At 49.1% G+C, this 27,070-nt stretch overlaps 5 protein-coding genes across 6 annotated transcripts; 4 read left to right on the plus strand and 1 right to left on the minus strand.

Moving 5' to 3' along the window:
* Nucleotides 1–56: 56 nt before the first annotated feature.
* LOC101780640 lies at nt 57–3,493 on the plus strand. Its single transcript, XM_004961263.3, has 2 exons — nt 57–560; nt 675–3,493. Exon 2 carries the CDS (start codon nt 713–715, stop codon nt 3,290–3,292), a length of 2,580 nt encoding a protein of 859 aa, XP_004961320.1. The 5' UTR covers nt 57–560; nt 675–712; the 3' UTR covers nt 3,293–3,493.
* Nucleotides 3,494–6,436: 2,943 nt separating this feature from the next.
* LOC101781309 (phytochrome-associated serine/threonine-protein phosphatase 3) lies at nt 6,437–10,283 on the plus strand. The gene is made up of 10 exons (XM_004961265.2): nt 6,437–6,730; nt 7,000–7,146; nt 7,237–7,304; nt 8,079–8,136; nt 8,330–8,440; nt 8,541–8,591; nt 9,036–9,179; nt 9,269–9,361; nt 9,440–9,511; nt 10,020–10,283. The coding sequence occupies exons 1-10, from the start codon at nt 6,650–6,652 to the stop codon at nt 10,101–10,103; spliced, it is 909 nt and encodes a 302-aa protein (XP_004961322.1). The 5' UTR covers nt 6,437–6,649; the 3' UTR covers nt 10,104–10,283.
* Nucleotides 10,284–11,859: 1,576 nt separating this feature from the next.
* On the plus strand, nt 11,860–14,119 carry LOC101775513 (protein PLASTID MOVEMENT IMPAIRED 2). Its single transcript, XM_012844365.2, has 2 exons — nt 11,860–12,395; nt 12,481–14,119. Exons 1-2 carry the CDS (start codon nt 12,273–12,275, stop codon nt 14,101–14,103), a joined length of 1,746 nt encoding a protein of 581 aa, XP_012699819.2. The 5' UTR covers nt 11,860–12,272; the 3' UTR covers nt 14,104–14,119.
* Nucleotides 14,120–14,250: 131 nt separating this feature from the next.
* LOC101781705 (E3 ubiquitin-protein ligase Arkadia) lies at nt 14,251–17,408 on the minus strand. Its single transcript, XM_022824838.1, has 5 exons — nt 16,475–17,408; nt 16,076–16,249; nt 14,938–15,033; nt 14,713–14,862; nt 14,251–14,618 (listed from the first exon to the last, which is right to left on the minus strand). The coding sequence occupies exons 1-5, from the start codon at nt 17,018–17,020 to the stop codon at nt 14,487–14,489; spliced, it is 1,098 nt and encodes a 365-aa protein (XP_022680573.1). The 5' UTR covers nt 17,021–17,408; the 3' UTR covers nt 14,251–14,486.
* Nucleotides 17,409–20,744: 3,336 nt separating this feature from the next.
* On the plus strand, nt 20,745–24,098 carry LOC101782102 (lipid phosphate phosphatase 2). Of its 2 annotated transcripts, none has more exons than XM_004961268.4 (9): nt 20,745–20,970; nt 21,080–21,183; nt 21,363–21,619; nt 21,706–21,793; nt 21,904–22,013; nt 22,145–22,238; nt 22,331–22,519; nt 22,623–22,682; nt 23,692–24,098. In XM_004961268.4, the coding sequence occupies exons 3-9, from the start codon at nt 21,389–21,391 to the stop codon at nt 23,868–23,870; spliced, it is 951 nt and encodes a 316-aa protein (XP_004961325.1). In that variant the 5' UTR covers nt 20,745–20,970; nt 21,080–21,183; nt 21,363–21,388; the 3' UTR covers nt 23,871–24,098. The 2 variants fall into 2 exon arrangements, with proteins under 2 accessions (XP_004961325.1, XP_004961324.1); XM_004961267.4 differs by having other exon boundaries at nt 20,746–20,970; nt 21,346–21,619.
* Nucleotides 24,099–27,070: the final 2,972 nt, after the last annotated feature.

Here is a 27,070-nt window from a genome sequence, read left to right on the forward strand (position 1 = left end):
GGTAGGACTGATTATCTTTGAGTCCCTCCCGACCCAGCGCCGCGCCCGTAGGTCTTCCCCAATCCCCAATCCACCACCGCAACCTCGGAGGCGACCTCCGTCCTCCCGCCTGGATCCCCGCCTCCGCCCCCTCGCCCGCCCGATCGCCAGCCTCCTCCTCCCTCTCGCCCGCCCGGGGTCGCCGGATTCGCTGCCGGGTGGCCACGTCTGGCCTGCGGCAGTCACGTTGGCGGCCTGGCGACCGCGCATCCGGCGCCCTTTCGGCGTGGATGTGGGCGGGGGACTCATGCCCACTGTTGAGGAAGCTGCCGCAGCCGCAGGCCCGCAGCTGGCACGCTGGATTGCCGGATAAGTCTTTGATTTCTTTGGGAGTCCTGAAATCCTGTCTTCTCTAGTGTTCGTTTTGGACTCGGGCTGAGACACCTCTCCGTGCCCGGTGCCCCTGCCCCCATCTTCTACAATAAAAGTTGAAAAAAAGGGAGAGATTTTTGCATCTTTGGGGGCAATTCATCTCACCTTAACCAAACGCCGCCGACGCCGTTCAAGCTAAGATTTTAAGGGTGCGTGTTTCTCTTCTCTACTCAAAATTTTCACAATATTTAGTGTCTCTTTTACGTATTATTACACTCGATAGTTAATACTCGATTTTCAGAATTCTCTTGTGTTTATTTCAGTGCAAGTTATCTCATCAAGTTGATCAATTTCGGGTGCCATGACGACGGGGAATAAGAGGGTTGGAACATCTGGCGGTGCACAGGTGCTGCCGGAGGAGATGATGACAGAAGTGTTCCTGCGGCTGCCCGTCAAATCCATCCTCCAGTGTCGGGCCGTCTGCCGGTCCTGGGCTGATGTGCTTTCTTCTGAGGAATTCTGCCGCCTTCACATGGCAAGGGCTGAGGCAGCGTCAGCGACACCTAAGCTGTTTTTCACCTCACCAACATCTGGTTTCGATGCCACATCGGTGTACTTAGGCTCATCATCGGGCCCTGATGATGGTCTGCTGTTCACTTTGAACAATGTACGTGGTGATTTCATGGATATGACATCTTCACCGTGCCATGGACTCACCCTTCTATACGATGCTGTGGCACCAGCTTACTATGTTTTCAATGCAGCCACAAGAACAGTCACCAGGTTGCCGCCTTGCCAAGATTCGGCATATGCCACTGCTGGACTCACGTTTGATGCCCGGACTAAGGAGTACAAGGTGGTGAGGTTGTTCAATGGGAAATATCTTGAGAAGCAGCATATTAAGTGTGAGATATACACGCTGGGTGGTAAGCAGGGGGATTGCTGGAGGCCAGCTGTTGGAGGAGTACCCTTCAGGTTTTGCCTTGCTGCTGATGTCGCTATTAGTCATGCAACATTAGATAAACTGCAGCCGGTGTTTGCAGATGGATTTCTGAATTGGCTTATACATCCTGATTTTCTAGTCATAAGACCACGAGCTGCCATCCTATCATTTTCCATCACAGACGAGTCCTTTAGATGGGTCCATTCACCTCCCTTCGTGGTATCTGGTGTTCATCTGGTGGAACTTACTGGTCACTTGTGTATGGTCCGGGATCTTCGTAATGTCTCACCTGATTGTAGCATGTTGGAGATTTGGAAGCTGAATGATTATAGCACTGGTGGTTGGTCGCTGAAGCATCGCATTGATTTATTACAGCATGCTGCTAGAGATTTAACTGACCCACAGATTATTAGAGTTATCGGTTCAGTTAATGCTTACGGGTCAACAAAGAAGGTAGTCATTGCTACATCCAAACGCAAGGTTATTGCCTACGATCCTGTGTTGGGAACTCTAGAAACCATTCTTGCAATTAGAGAAACCTATTCATCTTATCAAACTGAGCAATCTGCTCTTAGACTCTCTTTATTTAAAGAGAGTCTTGTTCCAGTGCATCAAACAAATGAAGAGATGGCATTGTCAACTCCCCTGGCTGAGGCGACTAGGGAGATCCTACTCCGACTCCCAGGTGATTATACCGTGCAAGCCAAACTTGTATGCAAGCAGTGGCTTAGGTTGATCGAGAATGAAAGCTTCATGCACTATTATTATTCACATAACAACATGGACAGGAGGCCAAAGATCATGCTTGTGGGCAAGGGTACTGGAGGATCGGGTTTCAGTTTTGCTCCCCTAAATGAATTGAAGCAGCACATTCCCAATCATGATACATGGCTTGACATGAAGGTGGTTTGCTCCAAGCCATGCCATGGTATGAATCTGATAAGCACTGAAATGAAGGACTACCTCTACAACCCTTGCACAGGTTACCGTTTTGTCTATCTCAGTCGAGAGCAGTTCACTCATATGCCCTGTAATAATCCTGGCTATGGCTATATGCCACAAGACCATGCTTTTGCTGTTGGCAATAAGAATGTTGGTTTGGGGTTCAATCTGTTGATGCAAGAGCATGTTATAGTCCGTTTTTCGTATCAACGAAAGGATTTCAAAACCCGCCAATATTTATTGACGAGTACAGTTATTACCTGTGGCATTGGCTGTACGCAATGCCACTTGTATCCGCCTTTGCCTGTGAATGACATGCCACCAACCTATATCAAAGGGCTGCTCTACTGGATGAGCGAACCAAGGTTGGGCCAGACTTATGAGAGAGCCATCGTGTCGTTCGACATAGCAGCAAATTCATTTGGTGTCATCTCCTGTCCTTCATGCATTGCAACATGGAACAATAGATGTTCTTCCCTAGCTTTTGTGGTAGAGCTTGAGGGAAGTTTGTGTGCTGTTCTTGCAAATCCAGTTGCAGAAGAGCTAGATATTTGGAAGCTGGAGAATGGTGAATGGAGTATAGCATATAAGGTAAATTTGAAAGGTTGGTCAGGCTATTCCCTCAGGGCAAATGTTGTCATGCCATTGGCTGTTGATCCTAAGGATGGGAGGATCTTGCTGAACACAGGAAAGAAACTAGGCATTTATGATCCAAGAAGGCATTCTATTGAAAGCTTGTACGATCTTGATGAGATGCTACATGCCAGAAGTGCAGAAAAATCGTCACGTTTTGGAGTTTGTGAAGGTTTTGACGTTAACAAATGCAAACATTCTGTGAAGAAGTCCTGTACGTGGAAGCCACCGGTAAGGCAGCTCAAGATCTTTAATGGGTCTTCGCCTGCTTTATCTTGGAAGATTTCTGCAAGCTCCAGTGGTGCACAACCTTTGGAGGAAACAAATCAATATACTAGAATTATGCCCTTGGTCCCTATATTATACGAGGAGAGCCTAGCAAGTTATCCCCGTGTGCGCAAAGCAAGGTGTTTAGAACGATAACATATTGTTAACTACAATCTGCTTCTTTTTTAGTTCATATTTAGAGCCTGGGATGTCGCAGACAAACCCTTCATTGCCAATGCTGTCTTTCTAGTATAGTTTGATAATGTATTAGGGTCTCTCCATGTTTCTTGTACATTTGATTTCTCTTTGGTTGTTATAATGAAATCAGTCTCCTAGTCAATGTTTCCAAGAAGATTAGTGTGTTTTTGCTTGTGTTTATATTCACAAAAAAGGGATAAATAGGTTTAACGAGCACAAGGGTGAATAAATATATTGATGCGCAGCTCTCTTGCGCGTTCCAGAAAAAAAATATTGAACTCGACATTGTATTGTAACTGAAGGAATATCAAGTGGGTGAATCGATTTCCCTACTTGGAGTTTGAAGAATGGCTTTGAGACAACATGGAAGCCATGCGCAGATGGCTTTAAAAATGGATGTAGGCCTTACCTTGGGATTGACTTAACAGCCTTGACCGGCTAGTACCAAGGACACCTAGCATCTGCTTGTTCCATGGATGGTCATAAATTGGAGTGCCCTGGATCCTGGTGTGTTTGATTTAGAATCTAAAGATTGCCGCACCTGGTTCATGAGAAGGTGGCAGCGCATCCAAGTCCAACAGGCAAATGTATATTAATATGAAGAGACGCATGCAAGGTCTTTAAAGAATGTATAATGTATTCGCTGGTAGTGCATTCAGCAATGAAATACATAGGGAGAGTAAAACCACAGCCCTCGCAAACTCAACGTAGTTACAGAGACAATCTCCAGATATTCAGCACTTTCAGTTTCAAGCATCAATAGCCGTTCCTTCAAAAAAAAAAACTACAGCCAGAATGACAATCTATCCCAAGAGGCACCCTCCACCGGCCTCCTACAGTTGCCACATAATCCACAGATATGACAAGTTCTCAGCATTGTGTATCTGTCTGCATGTTAACAGATCATCCGAGTAACATTCATCAGAATAGAAACATATCAGAGGCGCATGGACCAAAAACCGATACTTCCGTCTGAATATCTTGAATGCTACCTGAAACAAATTATTCCACGCAAACATTCATTGACACCATAACTCCTAGGAACCAGTTCATCTGAACATGTCAAGTAATCACTTGAATTACAAACGAGTCATAAAATCTACTGCTCAGCAAACATCACGACACAAGCGAAATAGAAGAATTTGCTCTCATCTCACAGCTAAGGCGCTAAGATGTTAGCCCGCGGCAACGACACTGTCCGACTCGTCACCTCCTGAATTCTGGTCGACCCCTCCATATCTTGAACCTTGAAGTTGTCGATCCGCACGTTCAGAACTTGATTGTTGCCAAACAGCTGATCGGTTTTAACGTAGTAGTAGATGATCCTGATCCTAAATCCCAAGCGGACTCCTCTAATGAGCATCCATGGAAAGGCAGGCACGAAAAAATACTGGTGAATTTGAAGGGCGGATAAGCTACTTCCATAGAGCGCTGGCTTAGGTAGATTCTGACGAGCGGGTTGTAGGCAGCCGCAGCCGCACTCGAAGCAGAATACCTGACTGCAACAACTGGTGTAAATTGCAGCAGGGTGGCGGCACAAGACGCATCGTACCAGCGGCAGTGGCCGAGGGAAGAATGCAGCCTCCTGTCCGCCACCGTTGCCGCCGCCACCGTCTCCGTTGCCGCCGCCACCGTCTCCGCCGTCTCCGTCTCCTCCTCCGTCGCCTTCTCCGCCATCCCCGCCGTCTCCGTCTCCTCCTCCGTCGCCGGGACCCGGACCACCTCCATTGCCAGGGCCCGGACCTGGACCTCCATCGCCGGGGCCCGCACCGGCTGGCACGCCACCAGCGCCTTCGCCAGGTCCTCCCACATGTCCGCCGACCCACGTCGCGATCGCCGGCGAAGAACCGAGGAGCGCCGCGCCATCCGCGCCCGCACGCACCGCCTCCATGCGGGTGCCGAAGCCGCCGCATCGCACGGTCCGCGCGACCTCGGATGCTGGGGGTGGCCCGCGCAGCGCGTCATCGCTCATGCTGGCGACGTCGATGCGGACGGCTCCGCCTTCGCCATGGGTGGTGTCGTCGTCAGCGGCCGTCGTGACCGCTCCGCCTCTGCCTGCTTCGACACCTCCTCCAAGGCCGGGGCTGGGACTGGCACCGCCGAACCGGGCCGCGCCAGCGCGAGTGGTGTTGGCGATGAGGGCCACAACGCTGCTCGGCACGGCGCGGTGCGGCCCGCGCATCGCGCGCGTGACTCCGTCGTCGTACGTGACGTCGGTGACGCGCTCATACGCCACCGACGTGTTCTTGCGCGCGGCGTCGCTTCGCCGTAGGGACTCCTTCGCCGCGCCGGGGCCTCCGCCTCCTCCACCGCCGCCGCGGCCTCCACAGCCACCGTGACGAGAGAGGCTTCTAGCCCCGTGCTCCGCGATCTCCGGCTTCGTATCTCTCAGGCGGGGAATCACCTTGGTCTCGGCGGCGATTCCTCGGCGGCCACGTCCGCCACCTGTCGCCGGCCTCGGGCTCCGCAAGACGTCGACGTAGGACGACGTCGTGCGCGTCTTGGGTGGCTTGCGTGCCGCCGGCGCCGGACCTGGGAAGCGCGGCACCTCCTCTCCTAGTCCTTCCAGGACGATGAATCGGTTCGCCGAGCGCGCGGCGCGGTGCGGCCCGTGAGGCGCGGGCAAGCCGCTCCTCACAACCGCACGTGAGAGCGCGCGGCCGGCGGCGCTGGTAGGCGATGGGAAGACGCCGCTCCCCCGAGCCGTACGCCGCACGAGTGGGCGGTCGGCGCCGCTCGTCGTCGAGCGGAAGCCACCGCTCCCCGCGGCCGTACGTCGGGCGAGCGGGCGAGCGGCGCCTGTGGTCGGAGAGTGGGTGGCCACTCGCGCGCGACGCTCGCGGGCGGCTGCTGCGTCGATCCAGAGGGACAGCGGCGGCGGAGCAGGGGCGGCGGCGGCGGCCATGCTCTGGAGGTGGGGTTTTGGAGAGGAGGGAGTTTTGCAAGAAGACGGGGGAAAAGGTGTTTGGGAGACGCGAGTCGGATTGGCGTGAATAGTGACAACCTTGTAGGAGAAGGTGGGCAGCTTTTAGGAAAACTCGCTAAACGACGTACCTCCAATTCAAGTTATCCAGGGCGTCCACGTAGTTGCATCGAGATACGTGCCGCGTCTTCTCTCCCTCGTGTTTCATCCTTCGCTTCCTCTTCTCTCCACGCCGCCAATAACAAACCAAAAGATCCATCAATTCGCCACTTCCCTCAATCTACCAATTCGCCACTTCCCTCAATCTACCACAGCAATCCACGGGACCCTAATTCATAGAGGGGGACTCGAACTGGCGGATTGGCGCTGGGGATTTCAGCCGTCTGGGCTTGATGGATTTGGATCTGTGGATCGCCAAGGTCAAGGAGGGGCAGCACCTCGCCGAGCACGAGCTTCAGTCCCTCTGCGAATACGTACGGTTCTCTCGACTCCCCGATGCTGTCCTCCATCCTCTAGGGTTTTTCCTCTGCCCATTACTGTCGGGCGGCCTGGGTAGCAGCGTTCCCGGGCATTCGCTTCTACCTGTTGTCTAATGAGCTGAGCTGGGAATCTGGGGCACGAGTGGGAGAAGTAGTTGCCTTCTCTGATTTCTGTGTTGTATTGGAGCTTTATATTTATGCGCTGAATGCGTGCGCTGTATTATTTTGATTATGATCGACGGCTCTGTGTTTGAATGTTTCAGGTGAAGGAGATTCTTATCGAGGAATCGAATGTGCAGCCTGTCAATAGCCCTGTGACAGTGTGTGGAGACATCCACGGGCAGTTTCATGACTTGATGAAACTCTTTGCGACCGGAGGACATGTCCCCGATACGAATTACATATTTATGGTCTGTTATTGAGCTATTGCTGTTCTGGTAGTTGAATATCTTGTTGGTTTGCTGCCCCGATTCCTGAACTGAGGTTGGATTGGCTTGCAGGGTGACTTTGTGGATCGCGGGTTCAACAGCCTAGAGGTCTTCACAATCCTTTTGCTTCTAAAAGCAAGGTACTGCACTAAATGCCTTTTGGTTGTTGTTTCGCCATGGTCGATGTGATGTCATAGAGTCTTGAGCATTTTACAAAGTATTTATTAATGATCCTGTTGCGATTTTGTTTCCTTGATGTCATGTAACTGAACAAAGGAGGATTGTTGAATTACATGAGAAATATCCAGATAACTTCTGCAGAAATAGGGCCTTCTTAATTAGGTCTGCAGTCTACAAACTATGGCAAACTGCCATGCATATATTGCCAATTAGCTGCTGGTTTCCTTTCTCCTTATTCAAAAATCAAAATAGTATCAAGGTCAATTTATCTTGTACTTCTAGTTTGTAAGCACTGTTTGAAAAAATTGGCTGCCTGGGCACTATGAGCCAATCGACTGCCTGACTTTGTAAAGCACTGCTTGCCAGTGATTTACCATGCTCTAGTTTATGATTGGGCGCATGGGATTTAGTATGAAATGCTTCTAAAGTCTATCTATTACTGTTAGCCACCTAAGTAGGTACACAAAGGTGGTCATGTTAGATGCTATATTTATCTACAGAAGGAAACATTGCTCCTCAATTCCTTATTAGAATTTTCTAAGAGTAACAAAATTGTTTTAGCTCCATTTTGGTTGATCTGTCTAATCAGTTATTTCTGTTTGATTCCAGACTTGTTTTGCCTTTCTGGAGGCTTCTTCTCAATACATCATTTTAGGAAGCTCGGATTATAAACATATTTAAAGCATCATTCAAATTTCTTGTTGTTTCATTCATTTTTTTGCTGTATGTTGTAGGTACCCTGCCCACATAACCCTTCTACGTGGGAATCATGAAAGCAGACAGTTGACACAGGTAATTCAATCTGTATAAAGATTGTTCTCCCACTTTGCAGTTTCCCTAATTTGCGTTCACAGATTTCTCTTGTAATAAGAATCTCATTTGGTTCGGTTCACTTCTGCATTTCATGACTTTCTGTCATTTTTTTTATCGAACACGCACGACTTTCTGTCATGGAAAAAGCTAATCTTTTTATTTCTTCTTTTAGGTGTATGGTTTTTATGATGAGTGTCAGAGGAAGTATGGAAATGCCAATGCATGGAGATATTGTACTGATGTTTTTGATTACCTTACTCTTTCAGCAATCATTAATGGCACTGTAAGTTACTGGTTAAGAAATTGTAAGCTGTGAGTTTATGCTGTGACAAGTGAGGAGCAACATGCTATCTAACAATACTTAATGACATGTTGAACATTAGGTCCTCTGTGTTCATGGTGGCCTTTCACCTGATGTACGGACTGTTGATCAGGTTAGTGATTCTCTTCGGTCGTCTTTATTTCATAGAGATGTTTCCATTTACATGGTCCTGATGAACTATCATAACATAAGATACGTTTATTTAGAAAAGCTCATTCCATATTAAGGCCTGCTATCCTTTCCTTTGCCAAACTAGTTGGGAGCATGTTGTACCCCTTTATGTTTTGAAGGACACATCGTTAATAGAAGCATCACTGCATGATAATAAGTGGCTGTAACTAGCATCAGAAAATAAGTGGTTGTCAGTTATTTTAACTCAGTTTCATGGATGTGGTTGTCTTTTTTGAATTTAATGCCACTAGAAATATTTGTGATAGTTATTTTCTTGGGGAGCAAAATGTGCAAGCCACCAACGCTGCCATGCATTTATGGAAAATGCTTGTTTAGTGGAACTGTACATTAACCTAAGGATAATCCACATTTTTGTTGTGGCCAGATACGAGTCATCGATCGCAATTGTGAAATTCCCCATGAAGGGCCTTTCTGTGATCTGATGTGGAGTGACCCGGAAGAGATAGATACATGGGCAGTTAGTCCCCGTGGAGCAGGTTGGCTTTTTGGAACAAGGGTGACTCAAGAGGTATGAAAATAAACTTGATTTTTTTGTTTCCATTTTTTTACTTTTGTTATTATACAAGCTTCTTACTGCTGTGCCTTTTCTAAATGCAGTTCAACCATATTAATAAGATTGAGTTAGTTTGCCGAGCCCATCAACTGGTCCAGGAAGGCCTAAAGTACATGTTTGATAACGGCCTTGTAACTGTGAGTTTTCATTTGCATGTCGACTCGCCTCAAAATGCAGTTCCATATGCTCACTAGATCTTTTCCTTCCTTTTCCAGGTGTGGTCTGCACCTAATTATTGCTACAGATGTGGCAATATTGCTTCTATACTAAGCTTCAGTGAAAATATGGTAGGTCACTTCATCCCTATTTATGCACCAGCTCTTAATCCCCCTTTTGTTATCTGTTTTATCTCATGGTATTTGGATGGTCAACTTCAAGTTGAGGATGTTTTACTTGCATTAGAAACATTCAAGGAATCCTTCCTTTTTGTTGAGCTTTGATAGTTTACATGAAACCAATTTTCTACTGTGTACATATTGGATGTAAGGTGACAATATTTTGTTTTTAGATGAGCTGTAGAAGCTCATTGAGTCCTGATAGCTTACTCATGTGGGCCGAAATCGCTCACTATAGCAATTTGCTTCTTCCTATGACATAGTGTACTTAATGCAGCTGGGAGTTGGATCAGTTCAAGTGTTGAAAGCTTTTTTTTTTGTGCCTCCATCTAATGTAGCTAAAAGTAACTTTTAAGCGGCCGGTTGTTGCAGCAACTTATACACTGGTCTACGCTTACAGTAGTTCCGGTTTTGTTATTTTCCTGTTCTTTCGCTGACCCTTTTTTCGCTCTGTTGGCAGGAAAGGGAGGTCAAGTTCTTCACAGAGACAGAGGAAAACAACCAGATGCGAGGGCCAAGGACTGCCGTCCCATATTTTCTTTGACCCTTTTCTGTACAATTCTTTTTGCCTGTGGCTCTTATTTGTGTGGGCTAAATGCCATGGGATAGGTGTTCATAGTTAAAGGTTTCAGCTCAACGCAATCTGGTGCATTGTATGTCAGGTTATTTTATCTGCCTGTACAATAGATATTGAAAGAAATACTGCTCCTGTTTACGACCTCCATTCTCGGTGTCACTATCACTTATCCTCTTCTTTTTAACCTTTGCCACCTCCTTTGCTCCTGAGCCATACATGATGCAATATTCTGCCGTTCATCCTAATTCCTAAATCACACGTGTAAATGTGCTTTGCTTTCCTGGATTTTTGCAGAAACTAAGATATATACTTCGCTAACCATGAGAGAAATTCTCCGACATGCTGACACGGAATGAGAATGGAAGATCATCAAGAAATAGAGCTTTTCACTATCTCCAGACTACGGGAAGGGCGAGCTGGCGCCCGCGGCGGCATTTCCCTGCCGCCGTGTCGTGACGGCGCGGCGGTGTCCTCGCCTGCCCCATCTTACGCGGCTGCGGCGCTCCTCCTGCCGTAGCCTGTGTTGTCGATTTCCTCGTCGGAGAACGACGACGTCGAGGCACTTGGAGCCAGCGCGCCCCGGGCGCGACGCGGCCGGACGCGGCAACAACCCCGCGCGAGCGCGAGCCACGCGCGCGCCGCGCAGCAGAGCGCGGCCACGGGCAGGCACGCGCACAGGACGCAGCACGCGGCCGTGCACTCCGCAGCCGCCGCCTCTGGCGTCGCGGCTGCAGCCTGCGGCTGCGGGTGGCCTCCGCGACCCGCGCCCGCCTCTCCTAGTCCTAGCCCTTTGCCATGGCCGCTGCTCTTCACGCCAGGGGCCATCTCGGGCATCTCGCTGCGTTTCTGCTGCAGCTGCTGCTGCCGTGGCAGGCGTGTCCTGGGCGTCCGTTACTGATTGCTCCTTCATTTCTCGCGTAACACCGGAACATGACGATGATTGGTGATCGAGACCGGCGAGTGTAGGAGCTTCTAACGATCATGGAGCTGTCAATTTTCGCTTCATTTTCTACTCGCCAAACAGGGCCCAGGAGCAGCCAATCGTGTCTCGCTTGCTGTGTCTCCTTGGCTCCTTGCTTGCACGCACGCACGCTCGTCACCGCTGATCTGATCTGGCCCGGCCGTGCCAGTATTTCCCAGCAAGAATCTCGCATAGCAATGGTGGTGTTTACACTTGCACGGTTTGTTTTTCTTTTTCTAGGATCGGGCTGGCTTGACGTACGCACAAGCGCCAAAAGGCAAAGCAAATTCGCCGGTTGTGGTGTCCGTGCTGCATTAGGAGTCTCCAAGGCACTAGCATTGTATCTTGCTCACGAAATGGCGAGCCTGATAGATGCAGTTAACTTGCGTGACGCAAGAGAAGAGCTGTGAGCCTGTGACGGCACATTTCGGAACCATAATTTTAGTTGCAGATTGCGAGCATCTCCTGCAGACTAGCAGATATTCAGAATTTCAGATTGATGAATATGACAGGGCCTGTTCGTTCAGTCAGTCAGTCACCCAAAATGTAAATAACACCAGTAAATCTGGTATATCCGCTAAACTCACTGTACTCCACCATGAACAGCAAAGGTCTCCAAAACTGTGTTCTGGCTCCTGAGGCTGCTGACTCACCGATCCAATCGAAGGCGTTGATTTTTTAGATAATGGAAGAGAGCATTCCAGCTTCAGACATTCTTTTACAAAGTGGCACATGTTCCAACCGAATACATAGCCAAAACATCAGAAAATCTTTTACAAGAAGGCGTTGGTGATTTGTTTTTTTCCGGCACGAAGTGATTTTGGGGGCTGTCATGTAAATGCTGCCCAATGCATCAGGAAAGCTGTTCAGAATTACCGCGGCGATACCCTGTCAGCTGAATTAACAAGGAAATGCGAGCTGGGGACAGATCACAATCACCGGCTTGGTACGCTGATTTCTAGGAGGAGGCCGTGACAGGAACAGGATGGATAATGTATAGCTGCGACTGCGATGTATTGTAGTGAACTCCTCTGAATTTTGCCAAGCATTCCGGCTTGGAATTGCAAACCCGACGGTTGTCTATCTCTGATAAGACACGGCTCTCCAGACTCCTCGAACTTCTTCTCCTCCTATATAGCCATAATCTTCCAGTTTCCAAGAGATCTTCCAAAGATATGGAGATGAGCAAAATGGAGCAGAACTCGGGAGAGAGCAGATTAGGAGAAGCCATGAGCATCTTTGGTCAGAGCATCGATGTGAGGAGGCCAGGAAGGAGCAGGAGAAGAGCAACCCAAAAGGTACTAGTGCCATCTGAATCCTGATTTTTTTTTCCCGATTTGTATTTGTTGTGTTTGTGTCTGACATCGACCACGGCGCGTGCAGAAATTTTCACCTGCGGTGGAATCACCGGCGAAACCCAGCGTGGAGAGGCTGCACCAGCGCATGGCCGTTGCGGAGCGAGAGCGCGCCCGTGCCGAGTCCGAGCTGTCAAGGGCAAGCACCATGGCTAGCGAGCTGGAGCGGAAGATCGAGCAGGCCAATGCCACGGCAAGGGCTCACAGGTCGGAGCTCCAAGGAACGCGTGCCGGCGGCAGCGGTAGCAGCAGAAGGAAGAAGGGGTTCATGGACGTCGAGGCACCAGGCGCCGACCATGCTCAGGATCAGGGCAACTCGCTGTATGTCGAGGTGATGCAGGAGCTGGACCTCGTCAAGAGGGAGCTCCGGAAGCTGCAGCGCGAGGTGAAGGCCGCAAGGAACGCCATGCCCGAGAGGGACGCGGCGACGCCGACTCCCTGGGTGTCGAGCTCTGGCTCGCGTCCCCTCGACAGTGTGAAGCGAGAGGCCGGCGACGAAAACGAGGGCCGCGGCATAGCAGAACTCGCCGCCGAAGCCGGCGGATCCCGCAAGGGCATGCGGGCGCAGGACACGCGGACGCATGCCAAGAGCCCGCAGGGAGATACGAGCTGGTCGAGTGACCCCGAAGAGAGGTTCGCCACGGCGAGCAGCTCCGACGTGGGGCTCGAGCCCGCGGAGATGGCGATGGTGCCAGCGACGGAGGCGACGACGGAACACGTCGAGAACGGTGAGTCCGCGCTGACAATCACCACGCGACACGAGGAACACGACGATCGCTCGTCGCTGCAGGCCGCGGCAGAGGCCGAGCTGACCTCGGCGAGGATGGAGCTGGAGACCATCAAAGAAGAGGGCGTCCGGTTCACGAACTCCATGGAACGCAGGCGCAGGGAGACGGCGCGGGTCGCCGAGGAGATCGACCGCCTCGTGGAGCAGGAGAAGAGGGCCAGCGCGCAGGTGCAGCAGCTGAACTCCAAGCTGCTCAGGGCCAGGTCCCGGCTGGACGCCGCCACGTCCGCTGACGAGGCGGCCGAGGCGGCGCTCGCCGAGCTGTCGGCCGCGCTGCGGCAGCTGGGCGAGGAGACCGAGGCTGCGGAGAAGGAGAGGGCGCTGACGGAGCTGGAGAACCGGTGCGTCAGGGAAGACGCGGAGGCCGTCGGCGTCGAGATCGCGGCGGCCGAGCTGAGGATCAGGGAGTCGGTCGAGGAGCTCGAGGCAGCGAGGGCGTCGGAGGCCGCCAAGGCGGAGAAGCTCAGGGCCGTCCTCGACAGCGCGATGCACGCCGTGATGGCGCAGAGTTCTGGGAACGTGACGATCCCCAGTTTCGAGTACGAGTACCTGACCGGCCGCGCCGAGGTCGTCCACGCGGTCGCCGAGAAGAAGGTGGCCGCGGCGGAGGCGTGGGTGGAGGCGCTGCGCGCCGGCGAGAAAGAGGTGGTCATGCGGGCTGAGGCGATCGAGAGGGAGATCGGAGAAATGACAGCTCGGAAAGCGGTGGCAGCGGATGATCCTCGTGGAGAAGTGAGTGAACGTGAACCGCGTGTTGGCTTGCAGCGCGCACAGACACGGAGGAGACGAGCACCGAAGGAGAACGAATTGCCCATCAAAGGAAAGAAGACACTGGCGTCGGACACTCGTCGCGAGGAAATGTAGGAGTGTTAATGGAGTTGCTCATGATTTCAGACTTCAAATGTTCAAATGCTATATGTACATAAAGAGCATTTTTCAACTGCCTTCCCATTAGTCTTCTCTTCTCGCCAATAACACATAAGATGCAGCAACTTTTTGAACAAAAAATTGTACTGAAGAACTAATGCAATCCGGCTATCATGCGTTGAACCATTATCACTAGATAGATACTCAATAGCCCATCGGGAAAAAGACATTGTACTTTCTATATGAAAAAAAAAACTCTTGGATGTGTGCTTGTACGAACCTATATGTAGAGGGCTGTACAACAACAAAAGAACTAACCCTTCACATTTTTAATTCAATTATACTCAATAAAAGTGTGGTTTAGACTCTAGAGTAGGACTTCAGATCTTTGAGACAGTGGTCTTGCAAACCGGGCAAGCATTCTTCCGAGAAAGCCACTGCTTAATGCAATGCACATGATAGCTGTGGCCACAACTCAGCTTCCCAGTTTCCTCATTTGCTTCAAACTCTTCCTGAAAAACGAAATATAATACACAGCTAAGTATCATCTGATGACCTGCTGATTCAAAGATACAGGAAGGGAGTAAAGAGAGACAAGGGACACACTTGACAAATGCTACATCTCCTATCCATTTCTGCAGAAAAATGCTTGGGATTGAACGCGGAGTATTTGACCATCCTAAGACTTCGAGTGATCTCATCCTCACGCAGCCCTGTACTTACATATCCAATTTGGTCCTCAAGATCAAGTAGTTCCTGCCAAGGGAAATAGTGTGAGCGATGATGACCATTAAACTTTCTGTTTTACATGATATTCAGTGCTGAGGGTACCTCATATGTCATGTTATCAACATCGAGGCGCCAATCCTGATACTGATCATACATACCCATTCTTCCCAATAATATCCTTGTTCGGAACATCATCATCTGCAAGTTGCAAATAAGAAGTTTGAAAATCATGGAAGAAAACATGACTTCATACTCTTAAGAGAAAGCACATCCTAACTCAATATATCAACAGGGACCCCCCATAGAAAAATACTGCTGGATCTACAACCCACATGGATGACTGAGATATGTATACTTGGAGTCACCAACAGCCAAGTGGCAACCTGTTAACTCCTTTACCTGAACAACTAAGTATTTTGACCGGTAATTGCAACACTCTAATCTAATACTAATTAAAGAACACTTACAAGAATGTTAGTTCACACTCTTTAATACCTTCTTATAGAGTAATAAACAGTTAAACACGTACTGCTACTACAGAACCCACTTTTAACTTTTTTTTACGGGCACTACAAAACCCACTTGAACAGCCAAATTTCAATCCGTGGTGAGGCGTATAATCCTTCATTGCCTCTGGCCTGCTCCAAAAAGCACAGTAAACAGCGAAAGAAGCATCATTCCACAACATGGTAGTTAGCCGAAAGAATCAGCAGGCAGCCCAGCACAATGATTCAGCAGTGATGCATGTAACCAGAAAAAGGAAGGCAGCTCTGCATCTACACTCAAAGGTCCCCTTGACCACCTAACTTATCTATTCTTGAGCCATGTTCTGCTATCACGGTGTCACCTGCTCTCATGTGAACCCCTCATATCTCTTGCCGACTCCTCAATAAACATGAGTACATTACCACCAAGTAGATAGCATGCGGTGCCACACGCTTCCCCGGGTGCAGCCTCTTAGCTATTGAATGTCTAACTGAAAGTCACACCTTAGTTGACACTCCATATTTCAAAAGGATGCTATCACGTGACATGCTCAACTAATAACAAAATGAGCCAAATCAGCACACACCGTCAGCTACCTATGAAGGGATCACCCTATTGATGCTGGCATCAACCTTTCTAACAACAAGGTTACAAGACTAGCGACATCACATTGTATTTGAAGTTTGGAAAGCTAAATGGTAGCACACGACACAACGGGGTAAGTTGAACAGATTCTGCATAATTGCATCGTTACCTCTTCCTCAAGCCGTGCGTGCGAGTGCCGGCGCCCACTCATATGTCGGTTTCGGACAGAAGGTGCACGGTCGGCATCAATGAACGGCATGCCATGGTGTGGCGGTGAATTCATCGGAGACGACGACATGTGCTCCCGCATGGTGACCCTCCGAGCCGGAGGCGCGCCAGGCCTCTGTCACCGAGCAATTTGAATGGATTAATGACGAAAACAGCCACGAAATGCGGATATTACAGAAACACAATGACGAATTGTGATAGATGACGCATCAAACATGACGAAATTAGTAAATTTGAACACATTAAGACAGGAAATCCAAGCGAGACAGGAATTGTTTGTAGAAACAGCTACAAACATTCAGCATCTAGAACTAAATCCACAAGGAGAAATAAGGCATACCTCTCTGCGCGGCCTCTCGGCCTCGGCGCGGCGGCGTGCACCCGCCGTCTGGTGCGGCGCCACCACGCAGTTCACCGATGAGGCCTCGGCGGCGAACGGTATCCCGGGAGTGCACCAGACGTCCCCGCCCACCCCACCACCACCACTGACGCCGCCGCCGCCGCCGCCTCCCGCGCCCCTCGCCTTCCGCCTCTCCCTCCCGTTCCTCCGCCGCCTCCCGCGCCACTCCTCCGACCGCCGCGCGGCGGCCGGCTCGTGGGCCTCCGACGCCGCCACCGCCGCGGCGGCTGGCGCGTGTGCCTGCGCCGCCGCCGCCGTGCACCCGAGGCCGCGCCAGTCCGCCGCAGCGGCCGGCACGATAGCCTGCGACGCCGCGGCCGACGTGCACCGGAGCCCGCGCAGCAGCCCCTTGCCCGACGTTCTCACGGCCTCCACCTCCGCCGCAGGCACCGCGGACGAGGACGCCTCCCCACCACCGGCGAGGAAGGCACGCAGCGCCACTCGCCGCCGCTCCGCGCCCGGCGAGCCGCCGCCGTCGCGTGCCATTCAAAGGCTGCTTGCTCGCGCGTGTGCTTCCTTCCGCCTCTCGGTAGCCGGTAGGCGAGGACTCGGGAAGTTCTCGGAGAACAAGTGGGCAGTCGCCGAGCACGAGCAGTCGATAAAACACGCGCATCGAACCGTCACGATCGGCCACAGCCGTCCGATCCGCGCGGTTTCTTTCGATCCGACGGGCGTTGGACCGGCTGACCGTCAAAGGAATCACACGTCGGCTACACAAAAAGGCAACTGCCAAACAGCAGCACATAGATTAGTGTCCAGAAAACACGAGGGTTAGTTGACGACTAACCTGCCTAAGCCTTGGATAAGGATTGGAGTAGAGACACCTCCCTTTACCGTGGCACGCAGGAGCGCAGGGAGCTTCTCAGCACGGCAGCTCAATCAATTGGCTCCAAATATCTGACGGGAATGTCAGCCTCTGAAACTTCAGTACTACTTCATTACAGAGCGATGTCGTCTTCTGAAAAACATGTCCGAAAGCAACGTTGTGTTACTGCAAATTGGTGCCCGTCCGTCTGCATGATGGTGGACGGACTAGCAGTTGAGCAATTAGCACGGAGCTGACGGAACCGCTGCTGCCGTGTCTTTGTTTGTACTCCGCCAGCTGCTCCGGCAGCGAAGTGTTCTTTAGTGTTAGGACGAGACTGAAGGTCAGACGTCGTGGTCGTGGATCGGTACAAATACATGGGGTCGATTGTTGTCTCTGCCTAGCGTGGATCCCAGGACGTGAGGATTGACAGGTGTGATTGATGGGCACTGAACGGGCCGATGTGTTTGTGTTGGCGTGGTGATTGTTCGGTAGCGCACGTGAACTGTCAACTTTGTTGGGCTTCGCTGGTTGCATGGGCCACAGAAATGATGCACACCTCTGAAGTTCTGCGTCTCATCGTGCGCCGTGCTCTCCGTGTTGAGACGGATTAGGAGTATACGCTAATTATAAAATTAATTAGGAGTATTAAATATAGGTTAATTACAAAATTAATTGTATAAACGAAGGCTAATTCGTGAGACGAATCTATTAAGTCTAATTAGTATATGATTTGACCATGTGATGCTACAGTAAATATGAGCTAATAATAAATTAATTAGGCTTAATAGATTCGTCTCATGAATTAGCCACGGCTTATGCAATTAGTTTTAGAATTAGCTCACGTTTAATACCCCTAATTAGTATCTAAACATTCGATGTGACACGTGGTAAAAATAAGCAAAGGGAACCAAACGCCACCTTAGTCCATGGATCCAAATACCCATACGCGTCACAGAAGTAATCAGATCAGATCACGCTAGTTTATGAATCCGTGTCTTCGTTTCCATGATACGATCTGAAGATTCTCTTGAATTTGAGTTTTCTTGTGATGTTCGAACCCCGGCCATGTAACTACCCAGTACTCAGTATCCTGTCTTCGTGCTTCCTTAACTGCTAAGGGTCGTGGGACATATCTATAAAATATAGCCGTGTTTGTCCTCATCGGAGAGGGTACAATCTCCTTGTCCAGTCCGAGGTTGGATGTCAGCATTGAACAGCTTTTCCTCCCCTGAAGATCAAGGACGGAGAAACTTCTCACGATAAAAGTTCTCGTGACTTCGGGGGTGTTTGGATACACCCCCATAAATTTTAGTACCCGTCACATCGGATGTTTGGATACTAATTAGGAGTATTAAATATAGTCTAATTACAAAACTAATTACACAGATGGAGTCTAATTCGCGAGACGAATCTATTAAGCCTAATTAGTCCATGATTTGACAATGTGGTGCTACAGTAACCATTTGCTAATGATGGATTAATTAGGCTTAATAGATTCGTCTCGCGAATTAGTATAGGGGTTCTGCAGTTAGTTTTATAATTAGCTCATGTTTAGTCTTCCTAATTAGCATCCGAATATCCGATGTGACCCCTCCTAAAGTTTAGTACCCCGCATCCAAACACCCCCTTCATATGGAAAGAAAAGGCTAAATTTATTAAAAAATCCAGTTTTCTAAGCTTTTTTACTTTTCTGAACTAAGAAAACTAAAAACATACTCCACAAAATATTGTTGGCCCAAAGTCTCCTGGATCGAAGCTTCTCGTCTACGAATGAATTGGCACACTCTTCAACCTGCCCTGGTTGATTATCGGCATCCCCAAATAATGCAGTGCCTACTCCATGGTGCTCCATGACGTAATTTACTTGTATCATAATTTGGATTAGAAGTTACCAAAATTATTTAGTGTCAAGATGTCTTTTTTTGTAAATTATGGTACAATCGATTTATAATTGATTTATAGTAAATTACGAAATATAAGAATGGACATATCAATTCTAATAAGTTGACTACATTATTGTCCGAATCATTCAAGAGTGTGTTGGATGGCTAGTTACAGAATAAGCTATTCTATACTCTTCATATACATGTGTACTGATCACAATCAGCCTGTTTCGATGCTCTGTTCTTCGCTGCTGTCGTGCCGTGCAGGGGAGGATCGGGGTTCGGAGAGGACCTCGCTGCGGGGGGCGTTGACTTGTAGGCGCAGGAGGCAACTCTTCTCCCCTCATCCCCTGTGAGTTCTGCGTGCTAATCTCATGTCGTCTCTCTCTTACTTTCTTTCTCCCGAAATTGGCAATTGCATGTTCGGATCACGGCAGTTGCTGAACCAACAGGCAACTTGGCCGTTGCAGCTGCCGTGTAGTAGTACCATCCGTCGTCTTAATTTCTGCAACTGTCCTCCTGTCCATGCGATCGAACGATCGTTCACCCTGTCATTCTTCAATCGACATGGGTCGATTTGTTGTCTCTGCCTAGCGTAGATTGTAGGACGTGACAGTGGACAGGTGTGATTGAACGGGACGACGAATTATGATTGTGCAGAACTGGAGGGACATTGTCTTCCCAAGTTTTGGGAAGAGAGTTTGCTCTTTTGTAGTCCGTCAATTTGTGCTCCGCAAGGACTAATAATAATTTTAAGAGACATCTATATTAGAACATATAGCTCTGTTTAGTCTCTCGTTTGTTAAACATTCTTACACAGTTTTTTGATGAAAATCTCCCCTCCCCCATACACTTGTTCATCAATGTTCATAATTTTCCTCTCCTCATCACATCTTTAATATAGAAATCAGTAGTCTCATTGCTTCCTCTATGTGAGTGCATGGTGGCACGTATCATGCATATATTCTTTATTTATTATTTTTTTTATTAAATTTGACATAAACAAATGATACGTGTATTTTTTTAATGACATGTGTTGGTAATTTAGATCCACTACTTCTCATTTGCATAGTCACTAAGAGTCAGTTAGAACAACCAGGACTTACGTTCCAACTAGTGATGGCCAGGCTTAACACCAAGTAATGGCCGCATGCATTCCTGGTAACTTTGGGCTTCATTGGCTGCAAAGGCCAGATCGAAATGGTGCGCATTTGCGCTGAGATGGCGTAGTAGCAATGCAGATAAGCCGAGGCATCTCACGGTCACCTGTTTCCGGAATATATCTTCACAGCACCGTTTCTGGTACTAGCGAACGGTGAGGAGCCAGATCGCTGCTGCCGATCCAGATTTAGTTCTGCACATGAGTGAGATGGCATTAGCTTATGATGAACCCGCGCCGTCCATTCACAGGATCCTCTGAATTTTGGTACCTGACCGTGGAACCGGTCAATGCAATGATACGATCCAGATATTTTCCATAGCAACCCTCGTTGATTGAAATGAGTAAATGACTAATAGCATTTATGTTGAACTGGGACGCGATCTTCCTGGTTGGTTGGTTCCAAACCTACACGCCACAGATGCAGCAGCAGCTGCTTTGCTTGCTTCCCCTGACGAACAAGCGCGGGAAGCTAATCTGAAGCCACGAGCAGTAGCAGCAGGCGGCTACCAAGTCTTCGGCCTTCTCTTCGACGAACCCCCGCGGCCGGAAAACCCCTGGCACCCTTCCCAACCTGCTCTGCCTGGTTGGTCACCAATCTGGCAATTCCACTTAAAAAAATACAGCAAAAGGCGCATTCCATGTTCGTTTATTCAAGCGGTCTTGCTGATCTGTTCATCGCTTCTGTCGTGCAGGGGAGGACGAGGATCCAAGAGGAGCTCGTCTCGTGGCCGATGCCCGAGCCCCGAGGCCGTTGACCTCAAGACTCAAGAGCTCAGGACGCAACGCCTCTTCTTCTGTGAGTAACCTGTTGTAATTCCATGTGCGTCGTGTCGTCTCTCCCCTGAGCTCGAGATGTCCGGAACTCCGGATCGCGGCAGTTGCAACCTGCCGGTTGCCGAACCGGCGGTTGCAGCTGCCATGTACTCGCAGCAAGCAGTGCTCACCTTAACTCCTGCAGCTGTCCTGTCCGATCAGGCGATCAAGTGGAGAAGGAGAAGGAGATGCCGCCGCCGCCGCCCATCCGCCTGGGCCCTCCGCACCCGTACCTGAAGACCCACGGAGGCAAGGTCGCGACGGTGCACCTGTTCGACTGGGTCGTGCTGGCCCTCCTCGTCGCCATCGACGTCGGGCTCAACCTCATCGAGCCGTTCCACCGGTTCGTCGGCAAGGACATGATGGCCGACCTCCGGTACCCGATGAAGAGGAACACCGTGCCCGTCTGGGCCGTGCCGGTACGTGCTGCCCTCCCTGCAGAAGAACAAGAAAGTTGTTTCGCTGGATTATTAAAAATTTGCTGTTTTTTTTTGGGATTGCGCAGATATACGCAGTCATCGGGCCGATCATCATCATCGTCGGGATATACATGAAGCGGAGGAACGTGTATGACATGCACCATGCCATTCTAGGCAAGTTCTTCTTGCAGTGGATTCACAGTTTGTTTCAGCTGTTCTTCTGCAGCTCAGCTGTGCCCAGTCAGGTGTGCTGTTTCTGACATGTGGTTGCTGCGGCTGAACAGGCCTCCTGTTCTCGGTGCTCATCACCGGCGTCCTGACCGACGCGATCAAGGACGGCGTTGGCCGGCCGCGCCCCAATTTCTTCTGGCGCTGCTTCCCTGACGGAGTGCCGGTGAGCTCTGCTCTGAACCTCCATCAATGATTTCATCTGTCATGAAGCGCCTGGTTGAGTTCAGAGCTAAGCTAAGCTGGTTTCATCTTATCACCACGGCGAAAATGAACGATTTACTCGCTCCATTTCAGAAGTACGACAACATCACTGGAGGAGTCATATGCCATGGAGTCCCGAGCGTGATCAAAGAAGGGCACAAGAGCTTCCCGAGCGGCCATTCTTCATGTAAGCAGCCACCTGCAGCTCTGAAAGCCATTTGCTGTATGCAAAGCAACCTACCACTGGATCCTGAAAACTCCGGATAAAAATCATTACAGGGTCCTTCGCGGGGCTAGGCTTCCTGTCGTGGTACCTGGCCGGCAAGATCAAGGCGTTCGACCGGCGCGGCCATGTGGCCAAGCTCTGCATCGTCCTGCTGCCGTTGCTGCTCGCGGCCATGGTCGCGGTCTCGAGGGTGGATGACTACTGGCACCACTGGCAGGACGTGTTTGCCGGTGGGATTCTCGGTAGGCTGGCTCCCCGTTTCAATTTGGCTCACCTGGCCACCTACCTCGCATCTGTTGCCAACTACTGTTCTGAACAGAGATCTCTCGTTGGCGTAACTTGCAGGATTGGTGGTTGCGTCCTTCTGCTACCTGCAGTTTTTTCCACCACCCTCTGGTGAACAAGGTACAGTGCATCATTCCGTACAAAAACCTACTCCCTCCCTTCGAAAAAGAATAACTTTCTAAGCTTTTTCAGGCATATTAGGGGTGAATGAAAAAGACGCATGATCCTTAATTAGTTCAGTTTGCATATAGAAAATGAGAAAATATGTTTCCATTTAATCATGCATGCATGAGATCAAACACACCAAATTATGCATGCATAAGATTTAAGTCCTAAACCGCATTATATTTGGGACAAATTTTGAATACCAAAACATCATTCTTTTTGGGACGGAAGGAGTACTCCCTCGTCCCAAATTAGTATTTGTTTTGATTTTTTTTAATACATAAATTTTGTTATGTATCTAGACATAGTATATATCTGGTGCATATCAAAATGTATGTACGTAGGAAAGTCAAAATGAATAGTAATTTGGGACGGAGGGTGTAGTACCTTTTCTTAAAAAAATAGTACTTTGTTGACTAGTTCGGGAAAAAAAATAGTACCTTTTTTCTATCTATAAAAAAAGAAACGAAGAAAGCTACTAGCAGTACTTTGTTGACTATAGGCACTAACGTTTTAGTTTATTTGCAATAAAAATGGGCCTGAAAAAGCCCAGTTTCTTGGACAAGGCCTTACACTAATAATGGGCCGAAGTATGCTCGGCGTCTTGTCCCAGTCCATTTATGGTGCCCTTTGTGTTAAGTTTTTTTTTTCTTTTCTTTTCCGAATCTTTGTTAAGATTTTTCTTTATGAGCATTCCTTATTTCAGCCCAAATGAAAAAAAAAACTTCTCTCTATCTTTATACACCTGCCAATACAAGACTACAATATACAATCCATATTGAATCCAAGTTTTGTTTGCTAGCGATTTATCGGTTTAATGGAATTAATGTTCCATCCATCCATAAATAAATACAAGTGTACAAGACTAAAGGCAGCAAGAGAAAAAAGAACAATAGCACAAGACTTGTTGAACATTACAATAGCACAAGACTAGATAGCTGATGTTTTACCTGTGGAGTTGCAGGATTTTGGCCTCATGCGTACTTTGAGCACATTCTTAACCCCGAGGGCGAGGGACAAGTACAGTCAACAACCAACTCGAATCACCATCAATCACTGTCCGGAGGCCCAGTTGCAATGGAGATGAGAAGCACGGGCCAAGAATCGCTGGATTCCATAGAAGAAGGCCGCAGAGCTCGGTGACCGGATGCTGCCGCTGCCGTTATGAACAGAATTCAGTCGTTTTTTCTTGTTTGATACTAGATTTTTCCCATTTGTTAATTGCGTCTTGTAAATAAAGGTAGGTGAAATTCATCCACAATGTTCGTATGTTTGAGGAGATGATGGCCACCACACCAACCAACGCGTCCGCATGATTAGCACAACGGTAGCACGCGCAAAACTCAGATTCCTGTTTCCCGGATGAGTTCATCTGCATCTCGCCTAGTTCTGATTGCCAGAGTACAAAAGGACGTGGTATTTTGCATAGTTTCCCCGTGGTCTTGTCACATGTTAGGTGTTTCATCAGAAAGATGCCAGTGCCAGTGCCAGACATAGCAGAGAACATATACATAGTACAAACAAGTCTAGGTTCAGCGAAGACTGATATCTTTAGTCTAGGAAGTGTCGATCATGACTATCGATCGCATGCTATTGTGACCTGTATTCAGCTAGAAAAAGATGTGCAGCTGCTGGGTTTTGACTTGTATAGCCAGTCCATCTGAATGAGATACTGCGGCACACTATCCATGACCGCTAAGTAGGAAGCCTATCATCACGATTTCTACAGCACAGACGACTTGATTAGTTCAAGACTTAAGTCAACTACCGGATAATCTCACTACTATTCTTGATGCCATACTTATATTGTGAATTACTGAATTACCCATGGAGTGCCGTTGCAAAGACTCGGAGGCAGCTGGTGACTTTGAGATCACAGCCAGCTAGCTCGTATGTTGCTTCTGCTTTCTTCTTCCACGTGATTTCCCTTTGATTTTGCTCGGGAGAAATTATCACCTAGCTAGTACTCTATTGTCATGATCTGTCTGCTATGTGATCCAGACATTCAGGTGATAAACGTTTCTAGCACCTCCAGCAGGATTGCAGCCATCCGATCGAAGGCCAAAGATAATCGGCAAAACTTTTGCCGAAACAGTGAACCCTGCCGCTGCAGGTTCTCGTACATACGTGCAGTTCATTCTCCGCTATGCATGTGATGTGTGTTGTGTAGGACTGTAGGTCATCATGGTCTCGTGGAGACGCATCAGCTGCAGAGAAGAAACACATGCGCACCGGCTGCTTGACCATGTGGTTCTTTTTTTTTTAAGGAAGAGGAGGGTGTGTCCCTACTGATTAATATATTGCAAATAAAAGGTAAAACAAAGGTTCAAAATTACAAAGCCGCAGGAAGGATAAACTAAAGGAAGACTACAGAGCAGAAGAATCAGACAAGAGGAAAACAAATAACAAGGAATTTAGCCAAGCTTCCACGGATGGCAAAAGAACTGACTTTGCTCTCAGGAGCACCAGGGCAAATTCTGACATAAATTTCCTTTTGCACCTTTCCACCGTGGGGTCAATGTGATTGAACATCCGGTCGTTCCTAGTTGTCCAAATACTCTAGGACATCAGTACAATAATTTTCATGAAGAAGGGGCCAGTTGCTGCTTGATTCTCATCCGTGTCTGAAAGACTGTTCTTGTTGTTATTACTGTAACACCAATGAATGCCCAACATGCTCTTGCAAAATTACATCGAAGGAAGAGGTGTGCTGAAATTTCTGATCTTTGAAGGATGCATAAGTCACAGGTGTATGAGTCTAGAATCATTCCTTTTCTTCTTAGCAGATCTCTGGTGTTAACCATCTCCTTAAGTAGAAGCCAGAAGAATACTTTGTGCTTCATTTGGCATCTGGATTTTCAAATCCACAGAAATGCTGGGTGGGTACTTCTGTAACCAATAAAACTTTTATAGGCTTTAGCCGCTGAGCAAAGTGCATTTCCCCAAATGTAACCCCAGACATCATTGGTATCCTGTCGGTGTGAGTTTGGTACTAGGAGGGATAACTGTAGAAATTGTTGATGACCCTGAATGGACAGTGGTAAGTGAAAGTTTTGGGAAGGTGCTGGTTGGAGTAGAACTTGCTTGAAGGTGACGTTGGTGTTTTTGGCAAAGGAGAAAAGTTTTGGGAATTGTAGTCTAGGGATCTGACCATTCCAATTGTCTTGCCAAAGAAGAACTTGAGGGATATGGGTACCCCATGGGTCCCCACCGATCAGGATACTAGCCGGTCCTGACAAGTGGCTCGCTTGATCAGGGCGTGTGGGTCAAGGACATGAAGATACTTGGAGTACAAATCAAGGAAGCCGAACAATTCAAATCAGCCCGGATATTGCAGGATACGTATTGTAATCCGACTCAGATCACCTTCCATGTAACAACCAAGTAGATTAGATTCAAACCGACTTATAACTCTAAATTGTCATCCTATATAAGGTGGCCAAGGGCACCCCCGAGGGTATCCCAACACATCAACTCTCGAGCAATACAAACCACTAACATACAGGACGTAGGGTATTACTCTCCGGAGGTCCGAACTTGTCTAAAACCCTCGTGTCCCTTTGTGTTCTCGCGATCACCTTCGAGTTCTTGGTTTTGCAATCGCCTCCACCTACAAATCAACCACTTGGGTAACCTCTAGGTGGACTGCCGGGCTTATAAATCTGACAGTTGGCGTGTCAGGTAGGGGTGATTGTGAGATCCTCCCTAGGGAGCTCGATGGCATCCCGCCCCGACGTTGTTTTTCCTGAGAGCATAAAGAAGTTCCTCCCACCTTCCCTGCGTCGGTGCCTCTCTTGCGCGGCTGCGCCCGCCGACCGTCGTGTCTGGCCTCTTTTGCGTCCGTTCTCCCTGGCCCCGTCGACCGCCCGCCTAGCCGCTGGGCAACTTCCCTAAGTGGCTACGCCTGCCGGTTGTGGGCTACCCACGCGCTACCGGCGCGGCATGAACAAGCCTGCAGGTGCTGGCGAGCACCTGCAAGCCATGCGTCCACAGCCAGTCGGGCATAGGTAGGTGCGGGAGGATTAGGAGATGATGGCATTTTCGATGTGATTCTTGTGAACCTTAGGGGCATTTGTGTACTTGTGCCTGCAGGCTTGGGGAAGCCGTGGGGAGCCGCTATTTTTGACTCCCGCTCCCCCGCATCGCTTCAGTCAGCAGATTTTGTGAAGCTCCTCATGCGGAGTCGTTCTCCACCTTACCTTTTGGCACGACTTCATCCGAAGCCGATGGAGAAGCTGTCGGTGAAGTCCTGCCAAAGGGACCTTTGAATGGATCAATCAGGCACCCACCATGCAGTCTGCTGCTGCACAGCTCGATCAGACTGCTGGCGCTCCTGCGCCAGG

The sequence above is a fragment of the Setaria italica genome, chromosome III (genome assembly GCF_000263155.2).
Source record: "Setaria italica strain Yugu1 chromosome III, Setaria_italica_v2.0, whole genome shotgun sequence".
Taxonomy (NCBI): Eukaryota; Viridiplantae; Streptophyta; class Magnoliopsida; order Poales; family Poaceae; genus Setaria; species Setaria italica.